The 23,571-nt window shown below is 40.5% G+C and overlaps 1 protein-coding gene across 6 annotated transcripts in view; it reads left to right on the forward strand.

Moving 5' to 3' along the window:
* LOC143135127 (uncharacterized) overlaps positions 1-23,221 on the forward strand; it is a 110,378-nt gene extending 87,157 nt beyond the window's left edge. For 3 of the 6 annotated variants that reach the window (XM_076295850.1, XM_076295855.1, XM_076295851.1), the window contains 14 exons: positions 4,220-4,282; positions 4,409-4,459; positions 9,032-9,094; positions 9,221-9,271; positions 13,858-13,920; positions 14,047-14,097; positions 18,684-18,746; positions 18,873-18,923; positions 20,838-20,900; positions 21,027-21,077; positions 21,205-21,267; positions 21,540-21,593; positions 22,533-22,562; positions 22,685-23,221. In XM_076295850.1, coding sequence (XP_076151965.1) covers positions 4,220-4,282; positions 4,409-4,459; positions 9,032-9,094; positions 9,221-9,271; positions 13,858-13,920; positions 14,047-14,097; positions 18,684-18,746; positions 18,873-18,923; positions 20,838-20,900; positions 21,027-21,077; positions 21,205-21,267; positions 21,540-21,593; positions 22,533-22,562; positions 22,685-23,178 — 1,211 coding nt within the window. In that variant the 3' untranslated portion in view covers positions 23,179-23,221. The remainder of the gene's footprint in view (positions 1-4,219; positions 4,283-4,408; positions 4,460-9,031; positions 9,095-9,220; positions 9,272-13,857; positions 13,921-14,046; positions 14,098-18,683; positions 18,747-18,872; positions 18,924-20,837; positions 20,901-21,026; positions 21,078-21,204; positions 21,268-21,539; positions 21,594-22,532; positions 22,563-22,684) is intronic. The other 3 variants (XM_076295853.1, XM_076295854.1, XM_076295852.1) reach the window with 3 other exon arrangements.
* The last annotated feature ends 350 nt before the right edge of the window (positions 23,222-23,571 follow it).

Below are 23,571 nucleotides of genomic sequence, written 5' to 3' on the forward strand. Positions count from 1 at the left end.
AGTACATTTGGCAGTAGCACTTCTGTACACAGCCTTTGTTGCAGTATTTGACAGCAGCCACTTGTCAACATCTGTGCATGAAATTAGGTTTAGTGTGTGTGATGCACATCTCTTGTGGGGGGGCAAAGCTATCACAACATCGCCATCATTATCATCAGCTGCATGTAGAGCTTCATTAATGTCTGTAAATGTCACGTCATCTTCGTCTTCAGAATCACTCTCCTCAAGTGGCTGGTACCTCTTAAATGATTTAACAAAATTAGACCCATTATCAGTCACTGTTGCTGTGATTTTGTGCGTTATCCCATATGTTGAGTGTATATTGTCAAGCTCAACTGCAATGGCGTCATGAGTATGATGCCCCTTAAATCGTCTGCAAGCAAGAGCTGCTTTCTCTCTTTCCATGTTATTTGGATTGATCCAATGTGCTGTCACACCCATGTAACTTTTATTGTGGGCAGTCCAGATGTCTGCTGTTGTAGAAATGTATTCTAATTCCTCAAACATCTTTTTAAGCTCCATATCCATTTTTTCATATTCACTGTCAATGAATTTAGCAAACGTGTTTCTGCACGGTGCAACCCCCCTACCTCCTCCTCGTATTTGTATTTTAGAAAGGATAGCTCTGAACGATTCCGACTCCACGTTGGACAGGGGTAGCATGTTTTCCACGACATTCCTTGCAATCAAAGTATTCAGCTCGGCCTTGGTCACCTGCTGCTGACCCGAAAAATCGAGCATTGCTTGTTTCAGCGTAGTGGCTCCGTCTCCTTCGCTGGAGCTCACGCTAGCTGTTGGGCTTGGAACTGGGTTAGCAGCAGCGGCAACAAGCGTCGTGTTTGCGTGTGTAGATGTGAGGTGCTTCATAAGGTTAGAGTTGCTTGCGGCAGACGTGGATAATATCTTTTTCCCTGGGCATAGCGTGCATGATACATATACATTCTTGCCTTTGATTTCAACGAGAGAGAAGTAGTGTCGGTACTTCCAGTTTGAGAATGCTACCTTCGAATTTCCCTGGCTCGTCGCCATTGCTGCGGTCCAGCGACGCGACGCTTTACATTCTCAGTAACGATAACGGCGTTGTAACTATGAGAAAAGTAATTAATTAGATTACTCCGTTATTGACAAATTAACGCCGTTAGTAACGCCGTTATACTTAAACGCCGTTACTCCCAACACTGATATTAAGTCATGAATATGAAAACTGACATGTTTTTATGGTCTTGGTTTCGACTCGGTCTCGACTCCTAAAGGACTCGGTCTCGACTCAGACTTGCTTCCTCAAAGACTCGGTCTTGACTCGGACTCGACTGTATTTGAAAACCAACGGACTCGGTCTCGACTCGGTCTCGACCCTTCAAAGACTCGGTCTTGACTCAGACTCGGCATAGGCGGTCTCGTCCCCATCACTAGTCGTAATACTAGTCTTACTTATAGTCCGGTGCGACTTATATACCATATTTTCCGGACTATAAGTCACATTTTTTTTCATAGTTTGGCTTATCTACTTATAGTCAGGTGCGACTTAATTTATATTAACTGACATGAACCCTACATGAAACATTGCTGTCTACAGCCGCGATAGAGCGTTCCTGTGCTGTGCACTTTCAGCCAGAGATTAATGCTTGCGCTATGCCTGAAACACACGTGCATACCTAAATCCTCAAATTATCGCCGGGATTCTATTTATAGCCGGGCCTCAGATTCGGACAAATAAAAGGCAGTATAATTTTGTTTTAATTTAACTCATAAAAGAGCTCTTCTTAATATATTTTATTGTTGGTTGGTGTAAAATTGTTGCCAATTAAAAGTCATTGTCCTACACAATGAGTCTCCAACACTTTTCTCTCAAGCTACCAGTCGCATGCCGCCCCCTTCTGAGCTAGAGACTGAAGCAGTAACCTACATTTAAACACAATTGTTGCTGCCAGGCATCAGCCTACGAATTTTATAAAAAAGTAAATCATGCATAATTTAAAAATAACTAAATTTAGCCTATCTTAGACCTCTTTGGTAATACGGAATAAGGTTTCCCTTAAAGCACAGCACACATCCCATGAATGAATGAAAGTGGATGCCTTATCTCGCAACAAGCGGATGGAAATCCCACCACTCTTTCATACATGAAACTTAATAATGAACCATTAAATACCCCACAGATTTCAGTGGTCATCAGTCCCGATATTTAGCAACATAATCAAACAGTCCAAATGTAAATTAAATCTCGAATTGAACATCTTCTGCTTTTGATAGCCTACCGGTACGCCTATGCCGCTCCAAACGAAAAGTAGGCCTATATCTCACAATAAAACGCAAGAAATAAAGGCCTATAACTGACTCGAATACAAGCCATGGCCCAAATAAAGGTGCTGTGCTTTGCGCAACCTAAATAAAAGACCCCAGACATAATTTGAGGATTTATGATAGTCTGTCTCCTAAACATTCCTCACCCGTTATCTAGACATGCATGAAAAAATTTGAAAACAAAATCCACTGCCATGTAATATTTGATCTCTGTTTTGCTACTAATGATCTTTCACGTAATGAATACACACAGAAAGTGAAAGTAGGCCTACTATGCGCTCCGTGTCTGTAGCTGTCTGTTCACATCCGCAATCGATTATAACGTTCCTCAAATGGAGAACACATCCATGTTCTCTCCTATTATAGGCTGTCATGCTTCTGTGTTTGAAAAATTCCTGACGGTTCCTGATCGCTAAACGTTTGTTTTCCTTTCCTGTCGATAGCGGTTGATGTAGAAGCACCTAGGCTATAATTTGACTTCAGCGGTGACAAATCCTGCTGAGAGAGAGAGGCAGCCCCAAAGTGGTCCTACTGTACTCGCGCATGTGTATGTCTCTGCATGGGGTTATTGAAGTCAGAGTTGGTCCGTCCAGTCAATAGTCCCACATTCAGGCTGCTCCATTATTAGATTAACGTCAGACAGCGCTGTAAAATGTGTGGGAATTTCTCGCATTATGATGGCTACAGTTGCGGGACTTTTATTACTATTATGCTCAATGCTTAGTAATAATTTATGCGCAATCCCGCGCTGAAATTTAGGCCCTGGAAATGCACATCTTTTTTTTCTCTCGCTCTCTCGGAGGTGGCCAGCCGAGCATTTGTTCTGCTGCCAGCTTGTGCCAATATATCGTCCATAATGCTTCATTGCATTGCTTTCTCCACATATTTAGCATTTACCACATCAGCATTTTTGTTCAGTGAATCTTTTGTAAATTGCTTTACAATTACCGCCAGTCATATAGGCCTATTGCCTGGCTTGCCTCAGCTTCCGTCACATCCTTTTAAAACCGTCTTTTTCTCTATCGTGAGCATTTAATCTGCTGCCAGCTTGTGACTCCACATTGCCCAAAATGCTTGATTGCATTGCATTCTCCACATTTTTAGCTAAATTTGCATGTACCATATCAGCATTTTTGTTCAGTGAATCTTTTGTAAATTGCTTTACAATTACCATCGGGCCTATAGGTCTATCTCTGGCTTGCTTCGGTCATGTCCTTTTAAAACTGCATCTTTTTCTCTATCGTGAGCATTTAATCTGCTGCCAGCTTGTGACTCAACATTGCCCAAAATGCTTGATTGCATTGCATTCTCCACATTTTTAGCTAAATCTGCATGTACCATATCAGCATTTTTGTTCAGTGAATCTTTTGTAAATTGCTTTACAATTACCATCGGGCCTATAGGTCTATCTCTGGCTTGCTTTGGTCATGTCCTTTTAAAACTGCATCTTTTTCTCTCGTGAGCATTTAATCTGCTGCCAGCTTGTGACTCCACATCGCCCAAAATGCTTGATTGCATTGTATTCTCCACATTTTAGATACATGTTGGTGTACCACATGGCATTTTCTTTCAGTGAATCTTTTGCTTTGCAATTACCTTCCTGCCCTCCTCTTGGCTGCCTTCACTCCTTAGTCTTCATTAAAATGAATCTTTTTGGCCTCAATAATCCAGTTACATAGTCTCTGTTTTTGGTTTTTGATTTTGTGAAATACATTTCTAAATATAGTCGGACTTATAGTCCAGTGCGACTTATATATGTTTTTTCCTGTTCATGACGCATTTTTTGACTGATGCGACTTATACTCAGGAGCGACTTATAGTCCGGAAAATATGGTATTTTATTTATCAAACTTTGTGACGCACTTGATTCCTGGTCTAAATGTGTTTTTTACATCAACTCATATCTGTGTATCAGATCTGAGAAGTCAACTGGATAAGAGTAAGGGAGAAGTGGAGGCACTGAAGCAGCAGATTACAGGTAATGCATATCATGTACATAACATGTCTATTATTACTAGTCACAAGTTATATCAACATATAGGAGCTGTATTGAGCCACAGTGAAGTAAAGAATGTGCCTTATTGTTCTCATATCTGTGTGTCAGACCTGGATAACAGTAAGCGAGAAGTGGAGATACCAAATCAGCAGATTACAGGTAATGCATGTATATATTTATCACATGTATATTACTACTAGTTACAAGTTACATCAGTGTTTCTCAAACTTTTTTTCTAGGGACCCACTTTTTAAAAATGATAGACTATCGAGACCCAACTCGTGACTGTGGTAGTTAACAAACTAGATCAGTGGTTCTCAAACTTTTTCTTTCATTCCCCACTTTGAGGGGGCATTCTCGAGCCCCACCTGTCCCTCATCGCTCTAAGAAAGTGGTAGGTCAAGCTTAAAATTGTCAAATTTATTGAAATAATGACAAGTTCGAAATATATCCTCTTCAACAGAGTTAAAATCAGCTGGTGCTGCAGATATAATAATAAATAAATACATAACACACATATTTCTGTTTTCCAGCAACATATTAGGAAGCATAGGCCATTATACAGCATTGTACAATATAATGAAATGCCAACATGCTGCATTAAATGGATCCATAATCCAGTCATACTGAGCACTGCTGGTTGGGAAATATTTTTGAAATAAACTTTGCAGGGATGTGATGTAGGCCTACTGTTTAATACATGGGATCACAAGAGTGCCTCCCAATCAGACGTTTCAGCGATTTCTCTCAGAAATCTCAAAGGCATAATACTGTCGCGATCGAGGCGCCTGTCCCATACTCAAGTTTTTTTGGTGAATGCAGTAATCTTATTTGCTAGGTGAGGTAGATGCTTGTCTTTGCCATGTAACTGGACATTTAACTCAAATGTATCGCTAAGATATATCAAATATATCGCTAAGATAGGCCAGCTTCGTCAAGAAATGTTCATTAGTGAACGTGCTTGCAGATGCAAACATGCGCTCTTCCTCCAAGAAGAGGCTAATCGGAGCTCAAACACGCGCGACAGCACTTTACCTCGGGAAAGCCACCTTGCCTCGCTGTGAAACAGTAGCCTACAGCATTTTGGTCAGCTACCATCTCTTCGCAAAGTGTGGAGAATAGACGCGCTTTTAAGGGCCGGGTTTTGATGAAATTCACCACTCTCACAACAACGTTCAAATTCTCATGTAGGTCGGGACTAACTAAGCTGCCTTGACACGAGCGCTTCCCTGTGAATAACACAGTGCGTCCATTGCGCATCGGGTGCTACCTGGGCCCAGGCTACAGATAAAAAATAAATAAAAAAACTCCTGTTTTTCACGTCAGTTCGCACCCCACCTGGCATGTCTCCGGTCGCGACCCACAGTTTGAGAAACGCTGCTATATACTACGGACATGTTTTGGGGGGCCACCCAAAATGAGGTGGCGGGCCGTAGTTTGGGGACCACTGCGCTTGACAATTATGTTGATCAGGGCATATATCTTGGTTTAGTGGCCCACTTACCTCCCACGGAAAACAGTTCAGGCTCAGGATATTTTTCTACTATCACCTCTGTATTTATCTCTAGGTCAGCATAGTCCATATTAGGATGTTATTAAATTTTCATTAATTAAATAAATATTAATTGCTCCTCTAAACAATTCCCAATCTAGCTTAGTCTGTAGGCCTAACTGTTGATTATTAACTGGGGTGATATTAAGTCATGAATATGAAAACTGACATGTTTTTATGGTCTTGGTTTCGACTCGGTCTCGACTCCTAAAGGACTCGGTCTCGACTCAGACTTGCTTCCTCAAAGACTCGGTCTTGACTCGGACTCGACTGTATTTGAAAACCAACGGACTTGGTCTCGACTCGGTCTCGACCCTTCAAAGACTCGGTCTTGACTCAGACTCGGCATAGGCGGTCTCGTCCCCATCACTAGTCGTAATACTAGTCTTACTTATAGTCCGGTGCGACTTATATACCATATTTTCCGGACTATTAGTCACATTTTTTTTCATAGTTTGGCTTATCTACTTATAGTCAGGTGCGACTTAATTTATATTAACTGACATGAACCCTACATGAAACATTGCTGTATACAGCCGCGATAGAGCGTTCCTGTGCTGTGCACTTTCAGCCAGAGATTAATGCTTGCGCTATGCCTGAAACACACGTGCATACCTAAATCTTCAAATTATCGCCGGGATTCTATTTATAGCCTGGCTTCAGATTCGGACAAATAAAAGGCAGTATAATTTTGTTTTAATTTAACTCATAAAAGAGCTCTTCTTAATATATTTTATTGTTGGTTGGTGTAAAATTGTTGCCAATTAAAAGTCATTGTCCTACACAATGAGTCTCCAACACTTTGCTCTCAAGCTACCAGTCGCATGCCGCCCCCTTCTGAGCTAGAGACTGAAGCAGTAACCTACATTTAAACACAATTGTTGCTGCCAGGCATCAGCCTACGAATTTTATAAAAAAGTAAATCATGCATAATTTAAAAATAACTAAATTTAGCCTATCTTAGACCTCTTTGGTAATACGGAATAAGGTTTCCCTTGAAGCACAGCACACATTCCATGAATGAATGAAAGTGGATGCCTTATCTCGCAACAAGCGGATGGAAATCCCACCACTCTTTCATACATGAAACTTAATAATGAACCATTAAATACCCCACAGATTTCAGTGGTCATCAGTCCCGATATTTAGCAACATAATCAAACAGTCCAAATGTAAATTAAATCTCGAATTGAACATCTTCTGCTTTTGATAGCCTACCGGTACGCCTATGCCGCTCCAAACGAAAAGTAGGCCTATATCTCACAATAAAACGCAAGAAATAAAGGCCTATAACTGACTCGAATACAAGCCATGGCCCAAATAAAGGTGCTGTGCTTTGCGCAACCTAAATAAAAGACCCCAGACATAATTTGAGGATTTATGATAGTCTGTCTCCTAAACATTCCTCACCCGTTATCTAGACATGCATGAAAAAATTTGAAAACAAAATCCACTGCCATGTAATATTTGATCTCTGTTTTGCTACTAATAATCTTTCACGTAATGAATACGCACAGAAAGTGAAAGTAGGCCTACTATGCGCTCCGTGTCTGTAGCTGTCTGTTCACGTCCGCAATCGATTATAACGTTCCTCAAATGGAGAACACATCCATGTTCTCTCCTATTATAGGCTGTCATGCTTCTGTGTTTTAAACATTTCTGACGGTTCCTGATCGCTAAACGTTTGTTTTCCTTTCCTGTCGATAGCGGTTGATGTGGAAGCACCTAGGCTATAATTTGACTTCAGCGGTGACAAATCCTGCTGAGAGAGAGAGGCAGCCCCAAAGTGGTCCTACTGTACTCGCGCATGTGTATGTCTCTGCATGGGGTTATTGAAGTCAGAGTTGGTCCGTCCAGTCAATAGTCCCACATTCAGGCTGCTCCATTATTAGATTAACGTCAGACAGCGCTGTAAAATGTGTGGGAATTTCTCGCATTATGATGGCTACAGTTGCGGGACTTTTATTACTATTATGCTCAATGCTTAGTAATAATTTATGCGCAATCCCGCGCTGAAATTTAGGCCCTGGAAATGCACATCTTTTTTTTCTCTCGCTCTCTCGGAGGTGGCCAGCCGAGCATTTGTTCTGCTGCCAGCTTGTGCCAATATATCGTCCAAAATGCTTGATTGCATTGCTTTCTCCACATATTTAGCATTTACCACATCAGCATTTTTGTTCAGTGAATCTTTTGTAAATTGCTTTACAATTACCGCCGGTCATATAGGCCTATTGCCTGGCTTGCCTCAGCTTCCGTCACATCCTTTTAAAACCGTCTTTTTCTCTATCGTGAGCATTTAATCTGCTGCCAGCTTGTGACTCCACATTGCCCAAAATGCTTGATTGCATTGCATTCTCCACATTTTTAGCTAAATTTGCATGTACCATATCAGCATTTTTGTTCAGTGAATCTTTTGTAAATTGCTTTACAATTACCATCGGGCCTATAGGTCTATCTCTGGCTTGCTTCGGTCATGTCCTTTTAAAACTGCATCTTTTTCTCTATCGTGAGCATTTAATCTGCTGCCAGCTTGTGACTCCACATTGCCCAAAATGCTTGATTGCATTGCATTCTCCACATTTTAAGCTAAATTTGCATGTATCATATCAGCATTTTTGTTCAGTGAATCTTTTGTAAATTGCTTTACAATTACCATCGGGCCTATAGGTCTACCTCTGGCTTGCTTTGGTCATGTCCTTTTAAAACTGCATCTTTTTCTCTCGTGAGCATTTAATCTGCTGCCAGCTTGTGACTCCACATCGCCCAAAATGCTTGATTGCATTGTATTCTCCACATTTTAGATACATGTTGGTGTACCACATGGCATTTTCTTTCAGTGAATCTTTTGCTTTGCAATTACCTTCCTGCCCTCCTCTTGGCTGCCTTCACTCCTTAGTCTTCATTAAAATGAATCTTTTTGGCCTCAATAATCCAGTTACATAGTCTCTGTTTTTGGTTTTTGATTTTGTGAAATACATTTCTAAATATAGTCGGACTTATAGTCCAGTGCGACTTATATATGTTTTTTCCTGTTCATGACGCATTTTTTGACTGATGCGACTTATACTCAGGAGCGACTTATAGTCCGGAAAATATGGTAGTTTATTTATCAAACTTTGTGACGCACTTGATTCCTGGTCTAAATGTGTTTTTTACATCAACTCATATCTGTGTATCAGATCTGAGAAGTCAACTGGATAAGAGTAAGGGAGAAGTGGAGGCACTGAAGCAGCAGATTACAGGTAATGCATATCATGTACATAACATGTCTATTATTACTAGTCACAAGTTATATCAACATATAGGAGCTGTATTGAGCCACAGTGAAGTAAAGAATGTGCCTTATTGTTCTCATATCTGTGTGTCAGACCTGGATAACAGTAAGCGAGAAGTGGAGATACCAAATCAGCAGATTACAGGTAATGCATGTATATATTTATCACATGTATATTACTACTAGTTACAAGTTACATCAGTGTTTCTCAAACTTTTTTTCTAGGGACCCACTTTTTAAAAATGACAGACTATCGAGACCCAACTCGTGACTGTGGTAGTTAACAAACTAGATCAGTGGTTCTCAAACTTTTTCTTTCATTCCCCACTTTGAGGGGGCATTCTCGAGCCCCACCTGTCCCTCATCGCTCTAAGAAAGTGGTAGGTCAAGCTTAAAATTGTCAAATTTATTGAAATAATGACAAGTTCGAAATATATCCTCTTCAACAGAGTTAAAATCAGCTGGTGCTGCAGATATAATAATAAATAAATACATAACACACATATTTCTGTTTTCCAGCAACATATTAGGAAGCATAGGCCATTATACAGCATTGTACAATATAATGAAATGCCAACATGCTGCATTAAATGGATCCATAATCCAGTCATACTGAGCACTGCTGGTTGGGAAATATTTTTGAAATAAACTTTGCAGGGATGTGATGTAGGCCTACTGTTTAATACATGGGATCACAAGAGTGCCTCCCAATCAGACGTTTCAGCGATTTCTCTCAGAAATCTCAAAGGCATAATACTGTCGCGATCGAGGCGCCTGTCCCATACTCAAGTTTTTTTGGTGAATGCAGTAATCTTATTTGCTAGGTGAGGTAGATGCTTGTCTTTGCCATGTAACTGGACATTTAACTCAAATGTATCGCTAAGATATATCAAATATATCGCTAAGATAGGCCAGCTTCGTCAAGAAATGTTCATTAGTGAACGTGCTTGCAGATGCAAACATGCGCTCTTCCTCCAAGAAGAGGCTAATCGGAGCTCAAACACGCGCGACAGCACTTTACCTCGGGAAAGCCACCTTGCCTCACTGTGAAACAGTAGCCTACAGCCTTTTGGTCAGCTACCATCTCTTCGCAAAGTGTGGAGAATAGACGCGCTTTTAAGGGCCGGGTTTTGATGAAATTCACCACTCTCACAACAACGTTCAAATTCTCATGTAGGTCGGGACTAACTAAGCTGCCTTGACACGAGCGCTTCCCTGTGAATAACACAGTGCGTCCATTGCGCATCGGGTGCTACCTGGGCCCAGGCTACAGATAAAAAATAAATTAAAAAACTCCTGTTTTTCACGTCAGTTCGCGCCCCACCTGGCATGTCTCCGCGACCCAGTAGTGGGTCGCGACCCACAGTTTGAGAAACGCTGCTATATACTACGGACATGTTTTGGGGGGCCACCCAAAATGAGGTGGCGGGCCGTAGTTTGGGGACCACTGCGCTTGACAATTATGTTGATCAGGGCATGTATCTTGGTTTAGGGGCCCACTTACCTCCCACGGAAAACAGTTCAGGCTCAGGATATTTTTCTACTATCACCCCTGTATTTATCTCTAGGTCAGCATAGTCCATATTAGGATGTTATTACATTTTAATTAATTAAATAAATATTAATTGCTCCTCTAAACAATTCCCAATCTAGCTTAGTCTGTAGGCCTAACTGTTGATTATTAACTGGGGTGATATTAAGTCATGAATATGAAAACTGACATGTTTTTATGGTCTTGGTTTCGACTCGGTCTCGACTCCTAAAGGACTCGGTCTCGACTCAGACTTGCTTCCTCAAAGACTCGGTCTTGACTCGGACTCGACTGTATTTGAAAACCAACGGACTTGGTCTCGACTCGGTCTCGACCCTTCAAAGACTCGGTCTTGACTCAGACTCGGCATAGGCGGTCTCGTCCCCATCACTAGTCGTAATACTAGTCTTACTTATAGTCCGGTGCGACTTATATACCATATTTTCCGGACTATTAGTCACATTTTTTTTCATAGTTTGGCTTATCTACTTATAGTCAGGTGCGACTTAATTGATATTAACTGACATGAACCCTACATGAAACATTGCTGTATACAGCCGCGATAGAGCGTTCCTGTGCTGTGCACTTTCAGCCAGAGATTAATGCTTGCGCTATGCCTGAAACACACGTGCATACCTAAATCTTCAAATTATCGCCGGGATTCTATTTATAGCCGGGCTTCAGATTCGGACAAATAAAAGGCAGTATAATTTTGTTTTAATTTAACTCATAAAAGAGCTCTTCTTAATATATTTTATTGTTGGTTGGTGTAAAATTGTTGCCAATTAAAAGTCATTGTCCTACACAATGAGTCTCCAACACTTTGCTCTCAAGCTACCAGTCGCATGCCGCCCCCTTCTGAGCTAGAGACTGAAGCAGTAACCTACATTTAAACACAATTGTTGCTGCCAGGCATCAGCCTACGAATTTTATAAAAAAGTAAATCATGCATAATTTAAAAATAACTAAATTTAGCCTATCTTAGACCTCTTTGGTAATACGGAATAAGGTTTCCCTTGAAGCACAGCACACATTCCATGAATGAATGAAAGTGGATGCCTTATCTCGCAACAAGCGGATGGAAATCCCACCACTCTTTCATACATGAAACTTAATAATGAACCATTAAATACCCCACAGATTTCAGTGGTCATCAGTCCCGATATTTAGCAACATAATCAAACAGTCCAAATGTAAATTAAATCTCGAATTGAACATCTTCTGCTTTTGATAGCCTACCGGTACGCCTATGCCGCTCCAAACGAAAAGTAGGCCTATATCTCACAATAAAACGCAAGAAATAAAGGCCTATAACTGACTCGAATACAAGCCATGGCCCAAATAAAGGTGCTGTGCTTTGCGCAACCTAAATAAAAGACCCCAGACATAATTTGAGGATTTATGATAGTCTGTCTCCTAAACATTCCTCACCCGTTATCTAGACATGCATGAAAAAATTTGAAAACAAAATCCACTGCCATGTAATATTTGATCTCTGTTTTGCTACTAATAATCTTTCACGTAATGAATACGCACAGAAAGTGAAAGTAGGCCTACTATGCGCTCCGTGTCTGTAGCTGTCTGTTCACGTCCGCAATCGATTATAACGTTCCTCAAATGGAGAACACATCCATGTTCTCTCCTATTATAGGCTGTCATGCTTCTGTGTTTTAAACATTTCTGACGGTTCCTGATCGCTAAACGTTTGTTTTCCTTTCCTGTCGATAGCGGTTGATGTGGAAGCACCTAGGCTATAATTTGACTTCAGCGGTGACAAATCCTGCTGAGAGAGAGAGGCAGCCCCAAAGTGGTCCTACTGTACTCGCGCATGTGTATGTCTCTGCATGGGGTTATTGAAGTCAGAGTTGGTCCGTCCAGTCAATAGTCCCACATTCAGGCTGCTCCATTATTAGATTAACGTCAGACAGCGCTGTAAAATGTGTGGGAATTTCTCGCATTATGATGGCTACAGTTGCGGGACTTTTATTACTATTATGCTCAATGCTTAGTAATAATTTATGCGCAATCCCGCGCTGAAATTTAGGCCCTGGAAATGCACATCTTTTTTTTCTCTCGCTCTCTCGGAGGTGGCCAGCCGAGCATTTGTTCTGCTGCCAGCTTGTGCCAATATATCGTCCAAAATGCTTGATTGCATTGCTTTCTCCACATATTTAGCATTTACCACATCAGCATTTTTGTTCAGTGAATCTTTTGTAAATTGCTTTACAATTACCGCCGGTCATATAGGCCTATTGCCTGGCTTGCCTCAGCTTCCGTCACATCCTTTTAAAACCGTCTTTTTCTCTATCGTGAGCATTTAATCTGCTGCCAGCTTGTGACTCCACATTGCCCAAAATGCTTGATTGCATTGCATTCTCCACATTTTTAGCTAAATTTGCATGTACCATATCAGCATTTTTGTTCAGTGAATCTTTTGTAAATTGCTTTACAATTACCATCGGGCCTATAGGTCTATCTCTGGCTTGCTTCGGTCATGTCCTTTTAAAACTGCATCTTTTTCTCTATCGTGAGCATTTAATCTGCTGCCAGCTTGTGACTCCACATTGCCCAAAATGCTTGATTGCATTGCATTCTCCACATTTTAAGCTAAATTTGCATGTATCATATCAGCATTTTTGTTCAGTGAATCTTTTGTAAATTGCTTTACAATTACCATCGGGCCTATAGGTCTATCTCTGGCTTGCTTTGGTCATGTCCTTTTAAAACTGCATCTTTTTCTCTCGTGAGCATTTAATCTGCTGCCAGCTTGTGACTCCACATCGCCCAAAATGCTTGATTGCATTGTATTCTCCACATTTTAGATACATGTTGGTGTACCACATGGCATTTTCTTTCAGTGAATCTTTTGCTTTGCAATTACCTTCCTGCCCTCCTCTTGGCTGCCTTCACTCCTTAGTCTTCATTAAAATGAATCTTTTTGGCCTCAATAATCCAGTTACATAGTCTCTGTTTTTGGTTTTTGATTTTGTGAAATACATTTCTAAATATAGTCGGACTTATAGTCCAGTGCGACTTATATATGTTTTTTCCTGTTCATGACGCATTTTTTGACTGATGCGACTTATACTCAGGAGCGACTTATAGTCCGGAAAATATGGTAGTTTATTTATCAAACTTTGTGACGCACTTGATTCCTGGTCTAAATGTGTTTTTTACATCAACTCATATCTGTGTATCAGATCTGAGAAGTCAACTGGATAAGAGTAAGGGAGAAGTGGAGGCACTGAAGCAGCAGATTACAGGTAATGCATATCATGTACATAACATGTCTATTATTACTAGTCACAAGTTATATCAACATATAGGAGCTGTATTGAGCCACAGTGAAGTAAAGAATGTGCCTTATTGTTCTCATATCTGTGTGTCAGACCTGGATAACAGTAAGCGAGAAGTGGAGATACCAAATCAGCAGATTACAGGTAATGCATGTATATATTTATCACATGTATATTACTACTAGTTACAAGTTACATCAGTGTTTCTCAAACTTTTTTTCTAGGGACCCACTTTTTAAAAATGACAGACTATCGAGACCCAACTCGTGACTGTGGTAGTTAACAAACTAGATCAGTGGTTCTCAAACTTTTTCTTTCATTCCCCACTTTGAGGGGGCATTCTCGAGCCCCACCTGTCCCTCATCGCTCTAAGAAAGTGGTAGGTCAAGCTTAAAATTGTCAAATTTATTGAAATAATGACAAGTTCGAAATATATCCTCTTCAACAGAGTTAAAATCAGCTGGTGCTGCAGATATAATAATAAATAAATACATAACACACATATTTCTGTTTTCCAGCAACATATTAGGAAGCATAGGCCATTATACAGCATTGTACAATATAATGAAATGCCAACATGCTGCATTAAATGGATCCATAATCCAGTCATACTGAGCACTGCTGGTTGGGAAATATTTTTGAAATAAACTTTGCAGGGATGTGATGTAGGCCTACTGTTTAATACATGGGATCACAAGAGTGCCTCCCAATCAGACGTTTCAGCGATTTCTCTCAGAAATCTCAAAGGCATAATACTGTCGCGATCGAGGCGCCTGTCCCATACTCAAGTTTTTTTGGTGAATGCAGTAATCTTATTTGCTAGGTGAGGTAGATGCTTGTCTTTGCCATGTAACTGGACATTTAACTCAAATGTATCGCTAAGATATATCAAATATATCGCTAAGATAGGCCAGCTTCGTCAAGAAATGTTCATTAGTGAACGTGCTTGCAGATGCAAACATGCGCTCTTCCTCCAAGAAGAGGCTAATCGGAGCTCAAACACGCGCGACAGCACTTTACCTCGGGAAAGCCACCTTGCCTCGCTGTGAAACAGTAGCCTACAGCCTTTTGGTCAGCTACCATCTCTTCGCAAAGTGTGGAGAATAGACGCGCTTTTAAGGGCCGGGTTTTGATGAAATTCACCACTCTCACAACAACGTTCAAATTCTCATGTAGGTCGGGACTAACTAAGCTGCCTTGACACGAGCGCTTCCCTGTGAATAACACAGTGCGTCCATTGCGCATCGGGTGCTACCTGGGCCCAGGCTACAGATAAAAAATAAATTAAAAAACTCCTGTTTTTCACGTCAGTTCGCGCCCCACCTGGCATGTCTCCGCGACCCAGTAGTGGGTCGCGACCCACAGTTTGAGAAACGCTGCTATATACTACGGACATGTTTTGGGGGGCCACCCAAAATGAGGTGGCGGGCCGTAGTTTGGGGACCACTGCGCTTGACAATTATGTTGATCAGGGCATGTATCTTGGTTTAGGGGCCCACTTACCTCCCACGGAAAACAGTTCAGGCTCAGGATATTTTTCTACTATCACCCCTGTATTTATCTCTAGGTCAGCATAGTCCATATTAGGATGTTATTACATTTTAATTAATTAAATAAATATTAATTGCTCCTCTAAACAATTCCCAATTTAGCTTAGTCTGTAGGCCTAACTGTTGATTATTAACTGGGGTGATATTAAGTCATGAATATGAAAACTGACATGTTTTTATGGTCTTGGTTTCGACTCGGTCTCGACTCCTAAAGGACTCGGTCTCGACTCAGACTTGCTTCCTCAAAGACTCGGTCTTGACTCGGACTCGACTGTATTTGAAAACCAACGGACTTGGTCTCGACTCGGTCTCGACCCTTCAAAGACTCGGTCTTGACTCAGACTCGGCATAGGCGGTCTCGTCCCCATCACTAGTCGTAATACTAGTCTTACTTATAGTCCGGTGCGACTTATATACCATATTTTCCGGACTATTAGTCACATTTTTTTTCATAGTTTGGCTTATCTACTTATAGTCAGGTGCGACTTAATTGATATTAACTGACATGAACCCTACATGAAACATTGCTGTATACAGCCGCGATAGAGCGTTCCTGTGCTGTGCACTTTCAGCCAGAGATTAATGCTTGCGCTATGCCTGAAACACACGTGCATACCTAAATCTTCAAATTATCGCCGGGATTCTATTTATAGCCGGGCTTCAGATTCGGACAAATAAAAGGCAGTATAATTTTGTTTTAATTTAACTCATAAAAGAGCTCTTCTTAATATATTTTATTGTTGGTTGGTGTAAAATTGTTGCCAATTAAAAGTCATTGTCCTACACAATGAGTCTCCAACACTTTGCTCTCAAGCTACCAGTCGCATGCCGCCCCCTTCTGAGCTAGAGACTGAAGCAGTAACCTACATTTAAACACAATTGTTGCTGCCAGGCATCAGCCTACGAATTTTATAAAAAAGTAAATCATGCATAATTTAAAAATAACTAAATTTAGCCTATCTTAGACCTCTTTGGTAATACGGAATAAGGTTTCCCTTGAAGCACAGCACACATTCCATGAATGAATGAAAGTGGATGCCTTATCTCGCAACAAGCGGATGGAAATCCCACCACTCTTTCATACATGAAACTTAATAATGAACCATTAAATACCCCACAGATTTCAGTGGTCATCAGTCCCGATATATAGCAACATAATCAAACAGTCCAAATGTAAATTAAATCTCGAATTGCACATCTTCTGCTTTTGATAGCCTACCGGTACGCCTATGCCGCTCCAAACGAAAAGTAGGCCTATATCTCACAATAAAACGCAAGAAATAAAGGCCTATAACTGACTCGAATACAAGCCATGGCCCAAATAAAGGTGCTGTGCTTTGCGCAACCTAAATAAAAGACCCCAGACATAATTTGAGGATTTATGATAGTCTGTCTCCTAAACATTCCTCACCCGTTATCTAGACATGCATGAAAAAATTTGAAAACAAAATCCACTGCCATGTAATATTTGATCTCTGTTTTGCTACTAATAATCTTTCACGTAATGAATACGCACAGAAAGTGAAAGTAGGCCTACTATGCGCTCCGTGTCTGTAGCTGTCTGTTCACGTCCGCAATCGATTATAACGTTCCTCAAATGGAGAACACATCCATGTTCTCTCCTATTATAGGCTGTCATGCTTCTGTGTTTTAAAAATTTCTGACGGTTCCTGATCGCTAAACGTTTGTTTTCCTTTCCTGTCGATAGCGGTTGATGTGGAAGCACCTAGGCTATAATTTGACTTCAGCGGTGACAAATCCTGCTGAGAGAGAGAGGCAGCCCCAAAGTGGTCCTACTGTACTCGCGCATGTGTATGTCTCTGCATGGGGTTATTGAAGTCAGAGTTGGTCCGTCCAGTCAATAGTCCCACATTCAGGCTGCTCCATTATTAGATTAACGTCAGACAGCGCTGTAAAATGTGTGGGAATTTCTCGCATTATGATGGCTACAGTTGCGGGACTTTTATTACTATTATGCTCAATGCTTAGTAATAATTTATGCGCAATCCCGCACTGAAATTTAGGCCCTGGAAATGCACATCTTTTTTTTCTCTCGCTCTCTCGGAGGTGGCCAGCCGAGCATTTGTTCTGCTGCCAGCTTGTGCCAATATATCGTCCAAAATGCTTGATTGCATTGCTTTCTCCACATATTTAGCATTTACCACATCAGCATTTTTGTTCAGGGAATCTTTTGTAAATTGCTTTACAATTACCGCCGGTCATATAGGCCTATTGCCTGGCTTGCCTCAGCTTCCGTCACATCCTTTTAAAACCGTCTTTTTCTCTATCGTGAGCATTTAATCTGCTGCCAGCTTGTGACTCCACATTGCCCAAAATGCTTGATTGCATTGCATTCTCCACATTTTTAGCTAAATTTGCATGTACCATATCAGCATTTTTGTTCAGTGAATCTTTTGTAAATTGCTTTACAATTACCATCGGGCCTATAGGTCTATCTCTGGCTTGCTTCGGTCATGTCCTTTTAAAACTGCATCTTTTTCTCTATCGTGAGCATTTAATCTGCTGCCAGCTTGTGACTCCACATTGCCCAAAATGCTTGATTGCATTGCATTCTCCACATTTTTAGCTAAATTTGCATGTACCATATCAGCATTTTTGTTCAGTGAATCTTTTGTAAATTGCTTTACAATTACCATCGGGCCTATAGGTCTATCTCTGGCTTGCTTTGGTCATGTCCTTTTAAAACTGCATCTTTTTCTCTCGTGAGCATTTAATCTGCTGCCAGCTTGTGACTCCACATCGCCCAAAATGCTTGATTGCATTGTATTCTCCACATTTTAGATACATGTTGGTGTACCACATGGCATTTTCTTACAGTGAATCTTTTGCTTTGCAATTACCTTCCTGCCCTCCTCTTGGCTGCCTTCACTCCTTAGTCTTCATTAAAATGAATCTTTTTGGCCTCAATAATCCAGTTACATAGTCTCTGTTTTTGGTTTTTGATTTTGTGAAATACATTTCTAAATATAGTCGGACTTATAGTCCAGTGCGACTTATATATGTTTTTTCCTGTTCATGACGCATTTTTTGACTGATGCGACTTATACTCAGGAGCGACTTATAGTCCGGAAAATATGGTAGTTTATTTATCAAACTTTGTGACGCACTTGATTCCTGGTCTAAATGTGTTTTTTACATCAACTCATATCTGTGTATCAGATCTGAGAAGTCAACTGGATAAGAGTAAGGGAGAAGTGGAGGCACTGAAGCAGCAGATTACAGGTAATGCATATCATGTACATAACATGTCTATTATTACTAGTCACAAGTTATATCAACATATAGGAGCTGTATTGAGCCACAGTGAAGTAAAGAATGTGCCTTATTGTTCTCATATCTGTGTGTCAGACCTGGATAACAGTAAGCGAGAAGTGGAGATACCAAATCAGCAGATTACAGGTAATGCATGTATATATTTATCACATGTATATTACTACTAGTTACAAGTTACATCAGTGTTTCTCAAACTTTTTTTCTAGGGACCCACTTTTTAAAAATGACAGACTATCGAGACCCAACTCGTGACTGTGGTAGTTAACAAACTAGATCAGTGGTTCTCAAACTTTTTCTTTCATTCCCCACTTTGAGGGGGCATTCTCGAGCCCCACCTGTCCCTCATCGCTCTAAGAAAGTGGTAGGTCAAGCTTAAAATTGTCAAATTTATTGAAATAATGACAAGTTCGAAATATATCCTCTTCAACAGAGTTAAAATCAGCTGGTGCTGCAGATATAATAATAAATAAATACATAACACACATATTTCTGTTTTCCAGCAACATATTAGGAAGCATAGGCCATTATACAGCATTGTACAATATAATGAAATGCCAACATGCTGCATTAAATGGATCCATAATCCAGTCATACTGAGCACTGCTGGTTGGGAAATATTTTTGAAATAAACTTTGCAGGGATGTGATGTAGGCCTACTGTTTAATACATGGGATCGATCACAAGAGTGCCTCCCAATCAGACGTTTCAGCGATTTCTCTCAGAAATCTCAAAGGCATAATACTGTCGCGATCGAGGCGCCTGTCCCATACTCAAGTTTTTTTGGTGAATGCAGTAATCTTATTTGCTAGGTGAGGTAGATGCTTGTCTTTGCCTTGTAACTGGACATTTAACTCAAATGTATCGCTAAGATATATCAAATATATCGCTAAGATAGGCCAGCTTCGTCAAGAAATGTTCATTAGTGAACGTGCTTGCAGATGCAAACATGCGCTCTTCCTCCAAGAAGAGGCTAATCGGAGCTCAAACACGCGCGACAGCACTTTACCTCGGGAAAGCCACCTTGCCTCGCTGTGAAACAGTAGCTTACAGCCTTTTGGTCAGCTACCATCTCTTCGCAAAGTGTGGAGAATAGACACGCTTTTAAGGGCCGGGTTTTGATGAAATTCACCACTCTCACAACAACGTTCAAATTCTCATGTAGGTCGGGACTAACTAAGCTGCCTTGACACGAGCGCTTCCCTGTGAATAACACAGTGCGTCCATTGCGCATCGGGTGCTACCTGGGCCCAGGCTACAGATAAAAAACAAATAAAAAACTCCTGTTTTTCACGTCAGTTCGCGCCCCACCTGGCATGTCTCCGCGACCCAGTAGTGGGTCGCGACCCACAGTTTGAGAAACGCTGAGTTACATCAACATAAAGGAGCTGTATTGAGCCACAGTGATGACGTTCACACATAAACTATAACGATAACAACATGAAGAACGATATCGCTGGGGATCACTTTCAGAGCGATTTTCAGAATGATAAAAAGCTAATAGCCGATCAGAACCCATTGAATTTTAACCGTCACATTCATTAACACAAGGAGATACTTTGTTTATTGTTGTTCAGTGTGAACACTTTTATCGTTATGGTTATAGTTATCGTTCTTGATGTGAATAGGCCTTAAAGGAACCATATGTAAGAAATGTATTTCAATTAATCATAAAATGGCCCTGATATGTCACTAGACATTAAGAAATCATGTTCATTTCAAATACTTATATCACTGACAACAGTAGTCCGGCCAGGATATTGTCATTTAAAAAGTGAAGTTGTAGCCCTCAACTGATGTTGATGTTGTGTTTTGTCATGTCATGTTTTGTTTTGGCCTGATGCACCACCCTCCACCTATCTACTAATCACAAAGTCAGAAGTGTTTCGGCATCCGGGTTGGCAACCTCGAGTCAGGGGGGAGGGGGAGGGGATACGCCGCACTACAGTAATTTGAAAGTGATTGCAGTACCAGTTTTGGCCACAATCTTACATATGGTTCCTTTAAATGTCTTTTTTACACCAACTCATATCTGTGTGTCAGATCTGAGAAGTGAACTGAATAAGAGTAAGGGAGAAGTGGAGGCACAGAAGCAGCAGATTACAGGTAATGCATATCATGTTCATAACATGTCTATTACTACTAGTTACAAGGTATATCAACATAAAGGAGCTGTATTGAGCCACCGTAAAGTAAAGAAAGTGCCTTGTTGTTCTCATATCTGTGTGTCAGAGCTGAATAACACTAAGCTTGAAGTGGAGACACTGAAGCAGCAGATAACAGGTAATGCATGTCTATATTTATCCCATGTATATTACTACTAGTTTCAAGTTATATCAACATAAAGGAGCTGTATTGAGCAACAGTAAAGTAAAGAAAGTGCCTTATTGTTCTCATATCTGTGTATCAGAGCGACAGAGTCAACTGGATGAGAGTAAAGGAAAAGTGGAGACACTGAATCAGCAGGTTGAAGGTAATAGATGTAGTGTATATTGTTTATCATATTCATATTACCACTCCTGTTGTGTCACAGGTGTGAATGATTTCTTCCCCAAATTGAGCATAACGGTAGTTCAGGCAGTCCACAACTAATGGCTCAGGTGACACAGTTCACTTATTTTTTGTTTTTTTCAAAGGCATTCTGGCCTTTGTAGCCTCAGACATACTGAAACCTCCTGGGCCTTACTGGTGAATACTGACTACATTTACATGGACAACAAAATTACCTTATGTCTCATTTGCCAGGCCTACTGAAGAAACAGAGGGAGGAGGTGGAGTCTCTGAATCAGATGATTATAGGTATTGCATGTACTCAGTATAAATGGCACTAGATTATTTATCAAACTTTGTGACACTACAAATTGACTTCTGGTCTAAAGGCCCATTCACACCAAGAACGATAACGATAACTATAAATAAATATCGTTCTCGTTAATATGAATGATTACGTTCACACATAAACTATAACGACATGATGAATGATATCGCTGGGGATCACTTTCCGAGCGATTTTCAGAACAATAAAAAGCTAATAGCCAATCAGAACCCATCGAATTTTAACCGTCACATTCATTAACACAAGGAGATACTTTGTTTATCGTTGTTCAGTGTGAATGCTTTTATCGTTATGGTTATAGTTGTCGTTATCGTTCTTGGTGTGAATAGGCCTTAAAGGAACCGTATGTAAGAAATGTATTTCAATTAATCATAAAATGGCCCTAATATGTCAATAGACATTAAAAAATCATGTTAATTTCAAATACTTCTATCACTGACAACAGTAGTCCGCAACTTACTTTAGTTGTCCTCTGCATTTAACACATTTGAAGGGAGTGTAGACACACACACTCGGAGCAGTGGGCAGCCCTTGACCTGGCGCCTGGGGAGCAGTTGGGTGCTTTGTTCAAGTGCACCTCATCTGTGGATGTGGGATACTGCTGTTCAAGCACTCTCCCCACCCAAACTGCTCCTACCAGTCAGGGACCCTTCGGTCACAAGTCAGACTCCCTAAGCAGTAGGCCACATATGCACAGAAGCTGCAGAAGAGCTGATTCTCATGACATAATTCCCTTACTTCTAGTTTTATAGCATTTGTACAAAACTCAGGCACTATTTGCTTTGCAAAATAAAATACATCCCATTAAGGCATGTATGGCATTCATCAGATCAATGATTTTACTGTGTTCATTGGAATTGTGAAATAACTACAAACATTCCAATGTATTTCTTTCCTCTTAGTTACCTGGGACAGATTGAAAGATATTAAAGGTAAATATGCAGAGTTTACTTACTTTCATATTTGAATGATATCAAATAAGATTTTAAGTTTAAACAGATGGCAGGTTTGAGTGTTGTGAAATATTAATCTTTCTCTCGTTCTCTCTATACAGAAAGCCCCACCTTGGATGAAACCAGTATACAGGACAACTTGAGAGTAGTTTTTGGGGGGAAAAGAGTGCATTGCACTAAACCATACAGTAAGGCAAACAGTAATCAACCACAATACGTTCTTTGTAAAGACACATTCAGTTCAGGACAACACTACTGGGAAGTGAGGGTAGCAAATAAAGAATCCTGGTTTGTAGGGGTTTGCTGTGCCACACTGAGAGGACGGAGAGAAAAGGCTTTTACTCGTCAGAATGACTGCTGGCTTCTCTGTTATGATAAAGACCAAGGTCTCTATGTTAACGGTGATCCGATAACTCAACGCCAGTTGATCATTTCACTAGGAGTGTTTTTAGACTGTTTTAGGCATTCTTTGACCTTCTATGATGTTGAGTCACAGTCAGTGCTCTACGCTTTCCATGATGTGAGGTCAGCTCACCCACTGGTCCCTGTGCTTAGCCCTGGAGTGAGAGACAAAACCTCTCTAATAATCCGCTAGCCATGCTCTAGTAATGCTCTAATAATAAAGATGATTATGTAATGAAGAAAACAAATTAAATGTTATGATCAAAGTGTCTGTGAGCATTAATTTCAAAGGTTCTTTAGAATTTCACAAATGTTTATAATAGTCTGTTTTTGTGTTGGAAAATAAAAAGGCATCTACGTGGCATTCAAAGTCTTCACCCATCTAAATTATAGCAATAATTCCCAAACTTTTCATTGCATGCCCCAGTTTCATGATGTGAAACATATATATATTTTTTTTGTATTTTATTTGATCAGAACTTTAAATATGGCCAGAATAAGTAAAATGTCATGATTGGATATGTATCATTCCATTCTATGAATTAGTTCATGTTCATCACCAAATAAGTTAGACTACTATGCTGAC

Source organism: Alosa pseudoharengus, unplaced genomic scaffold (assembly GCF_046254945.1).
Source record: "Alosa pseudoharengus isolate Yale_2024_CS ecotype anadromous, Long Island Sound unplaced genomic scaffold, YU_APseudo_1.1 YU_APseudo_1.1_scf_2, whole genome shotgun sequence".
NCBI classification, from domain to species: Eukaryota; Metazoa; Chordata; class Actinopteri; order Clupeiformes; family Clupeidae; genus Alosa; species Alosa pseudoharengus.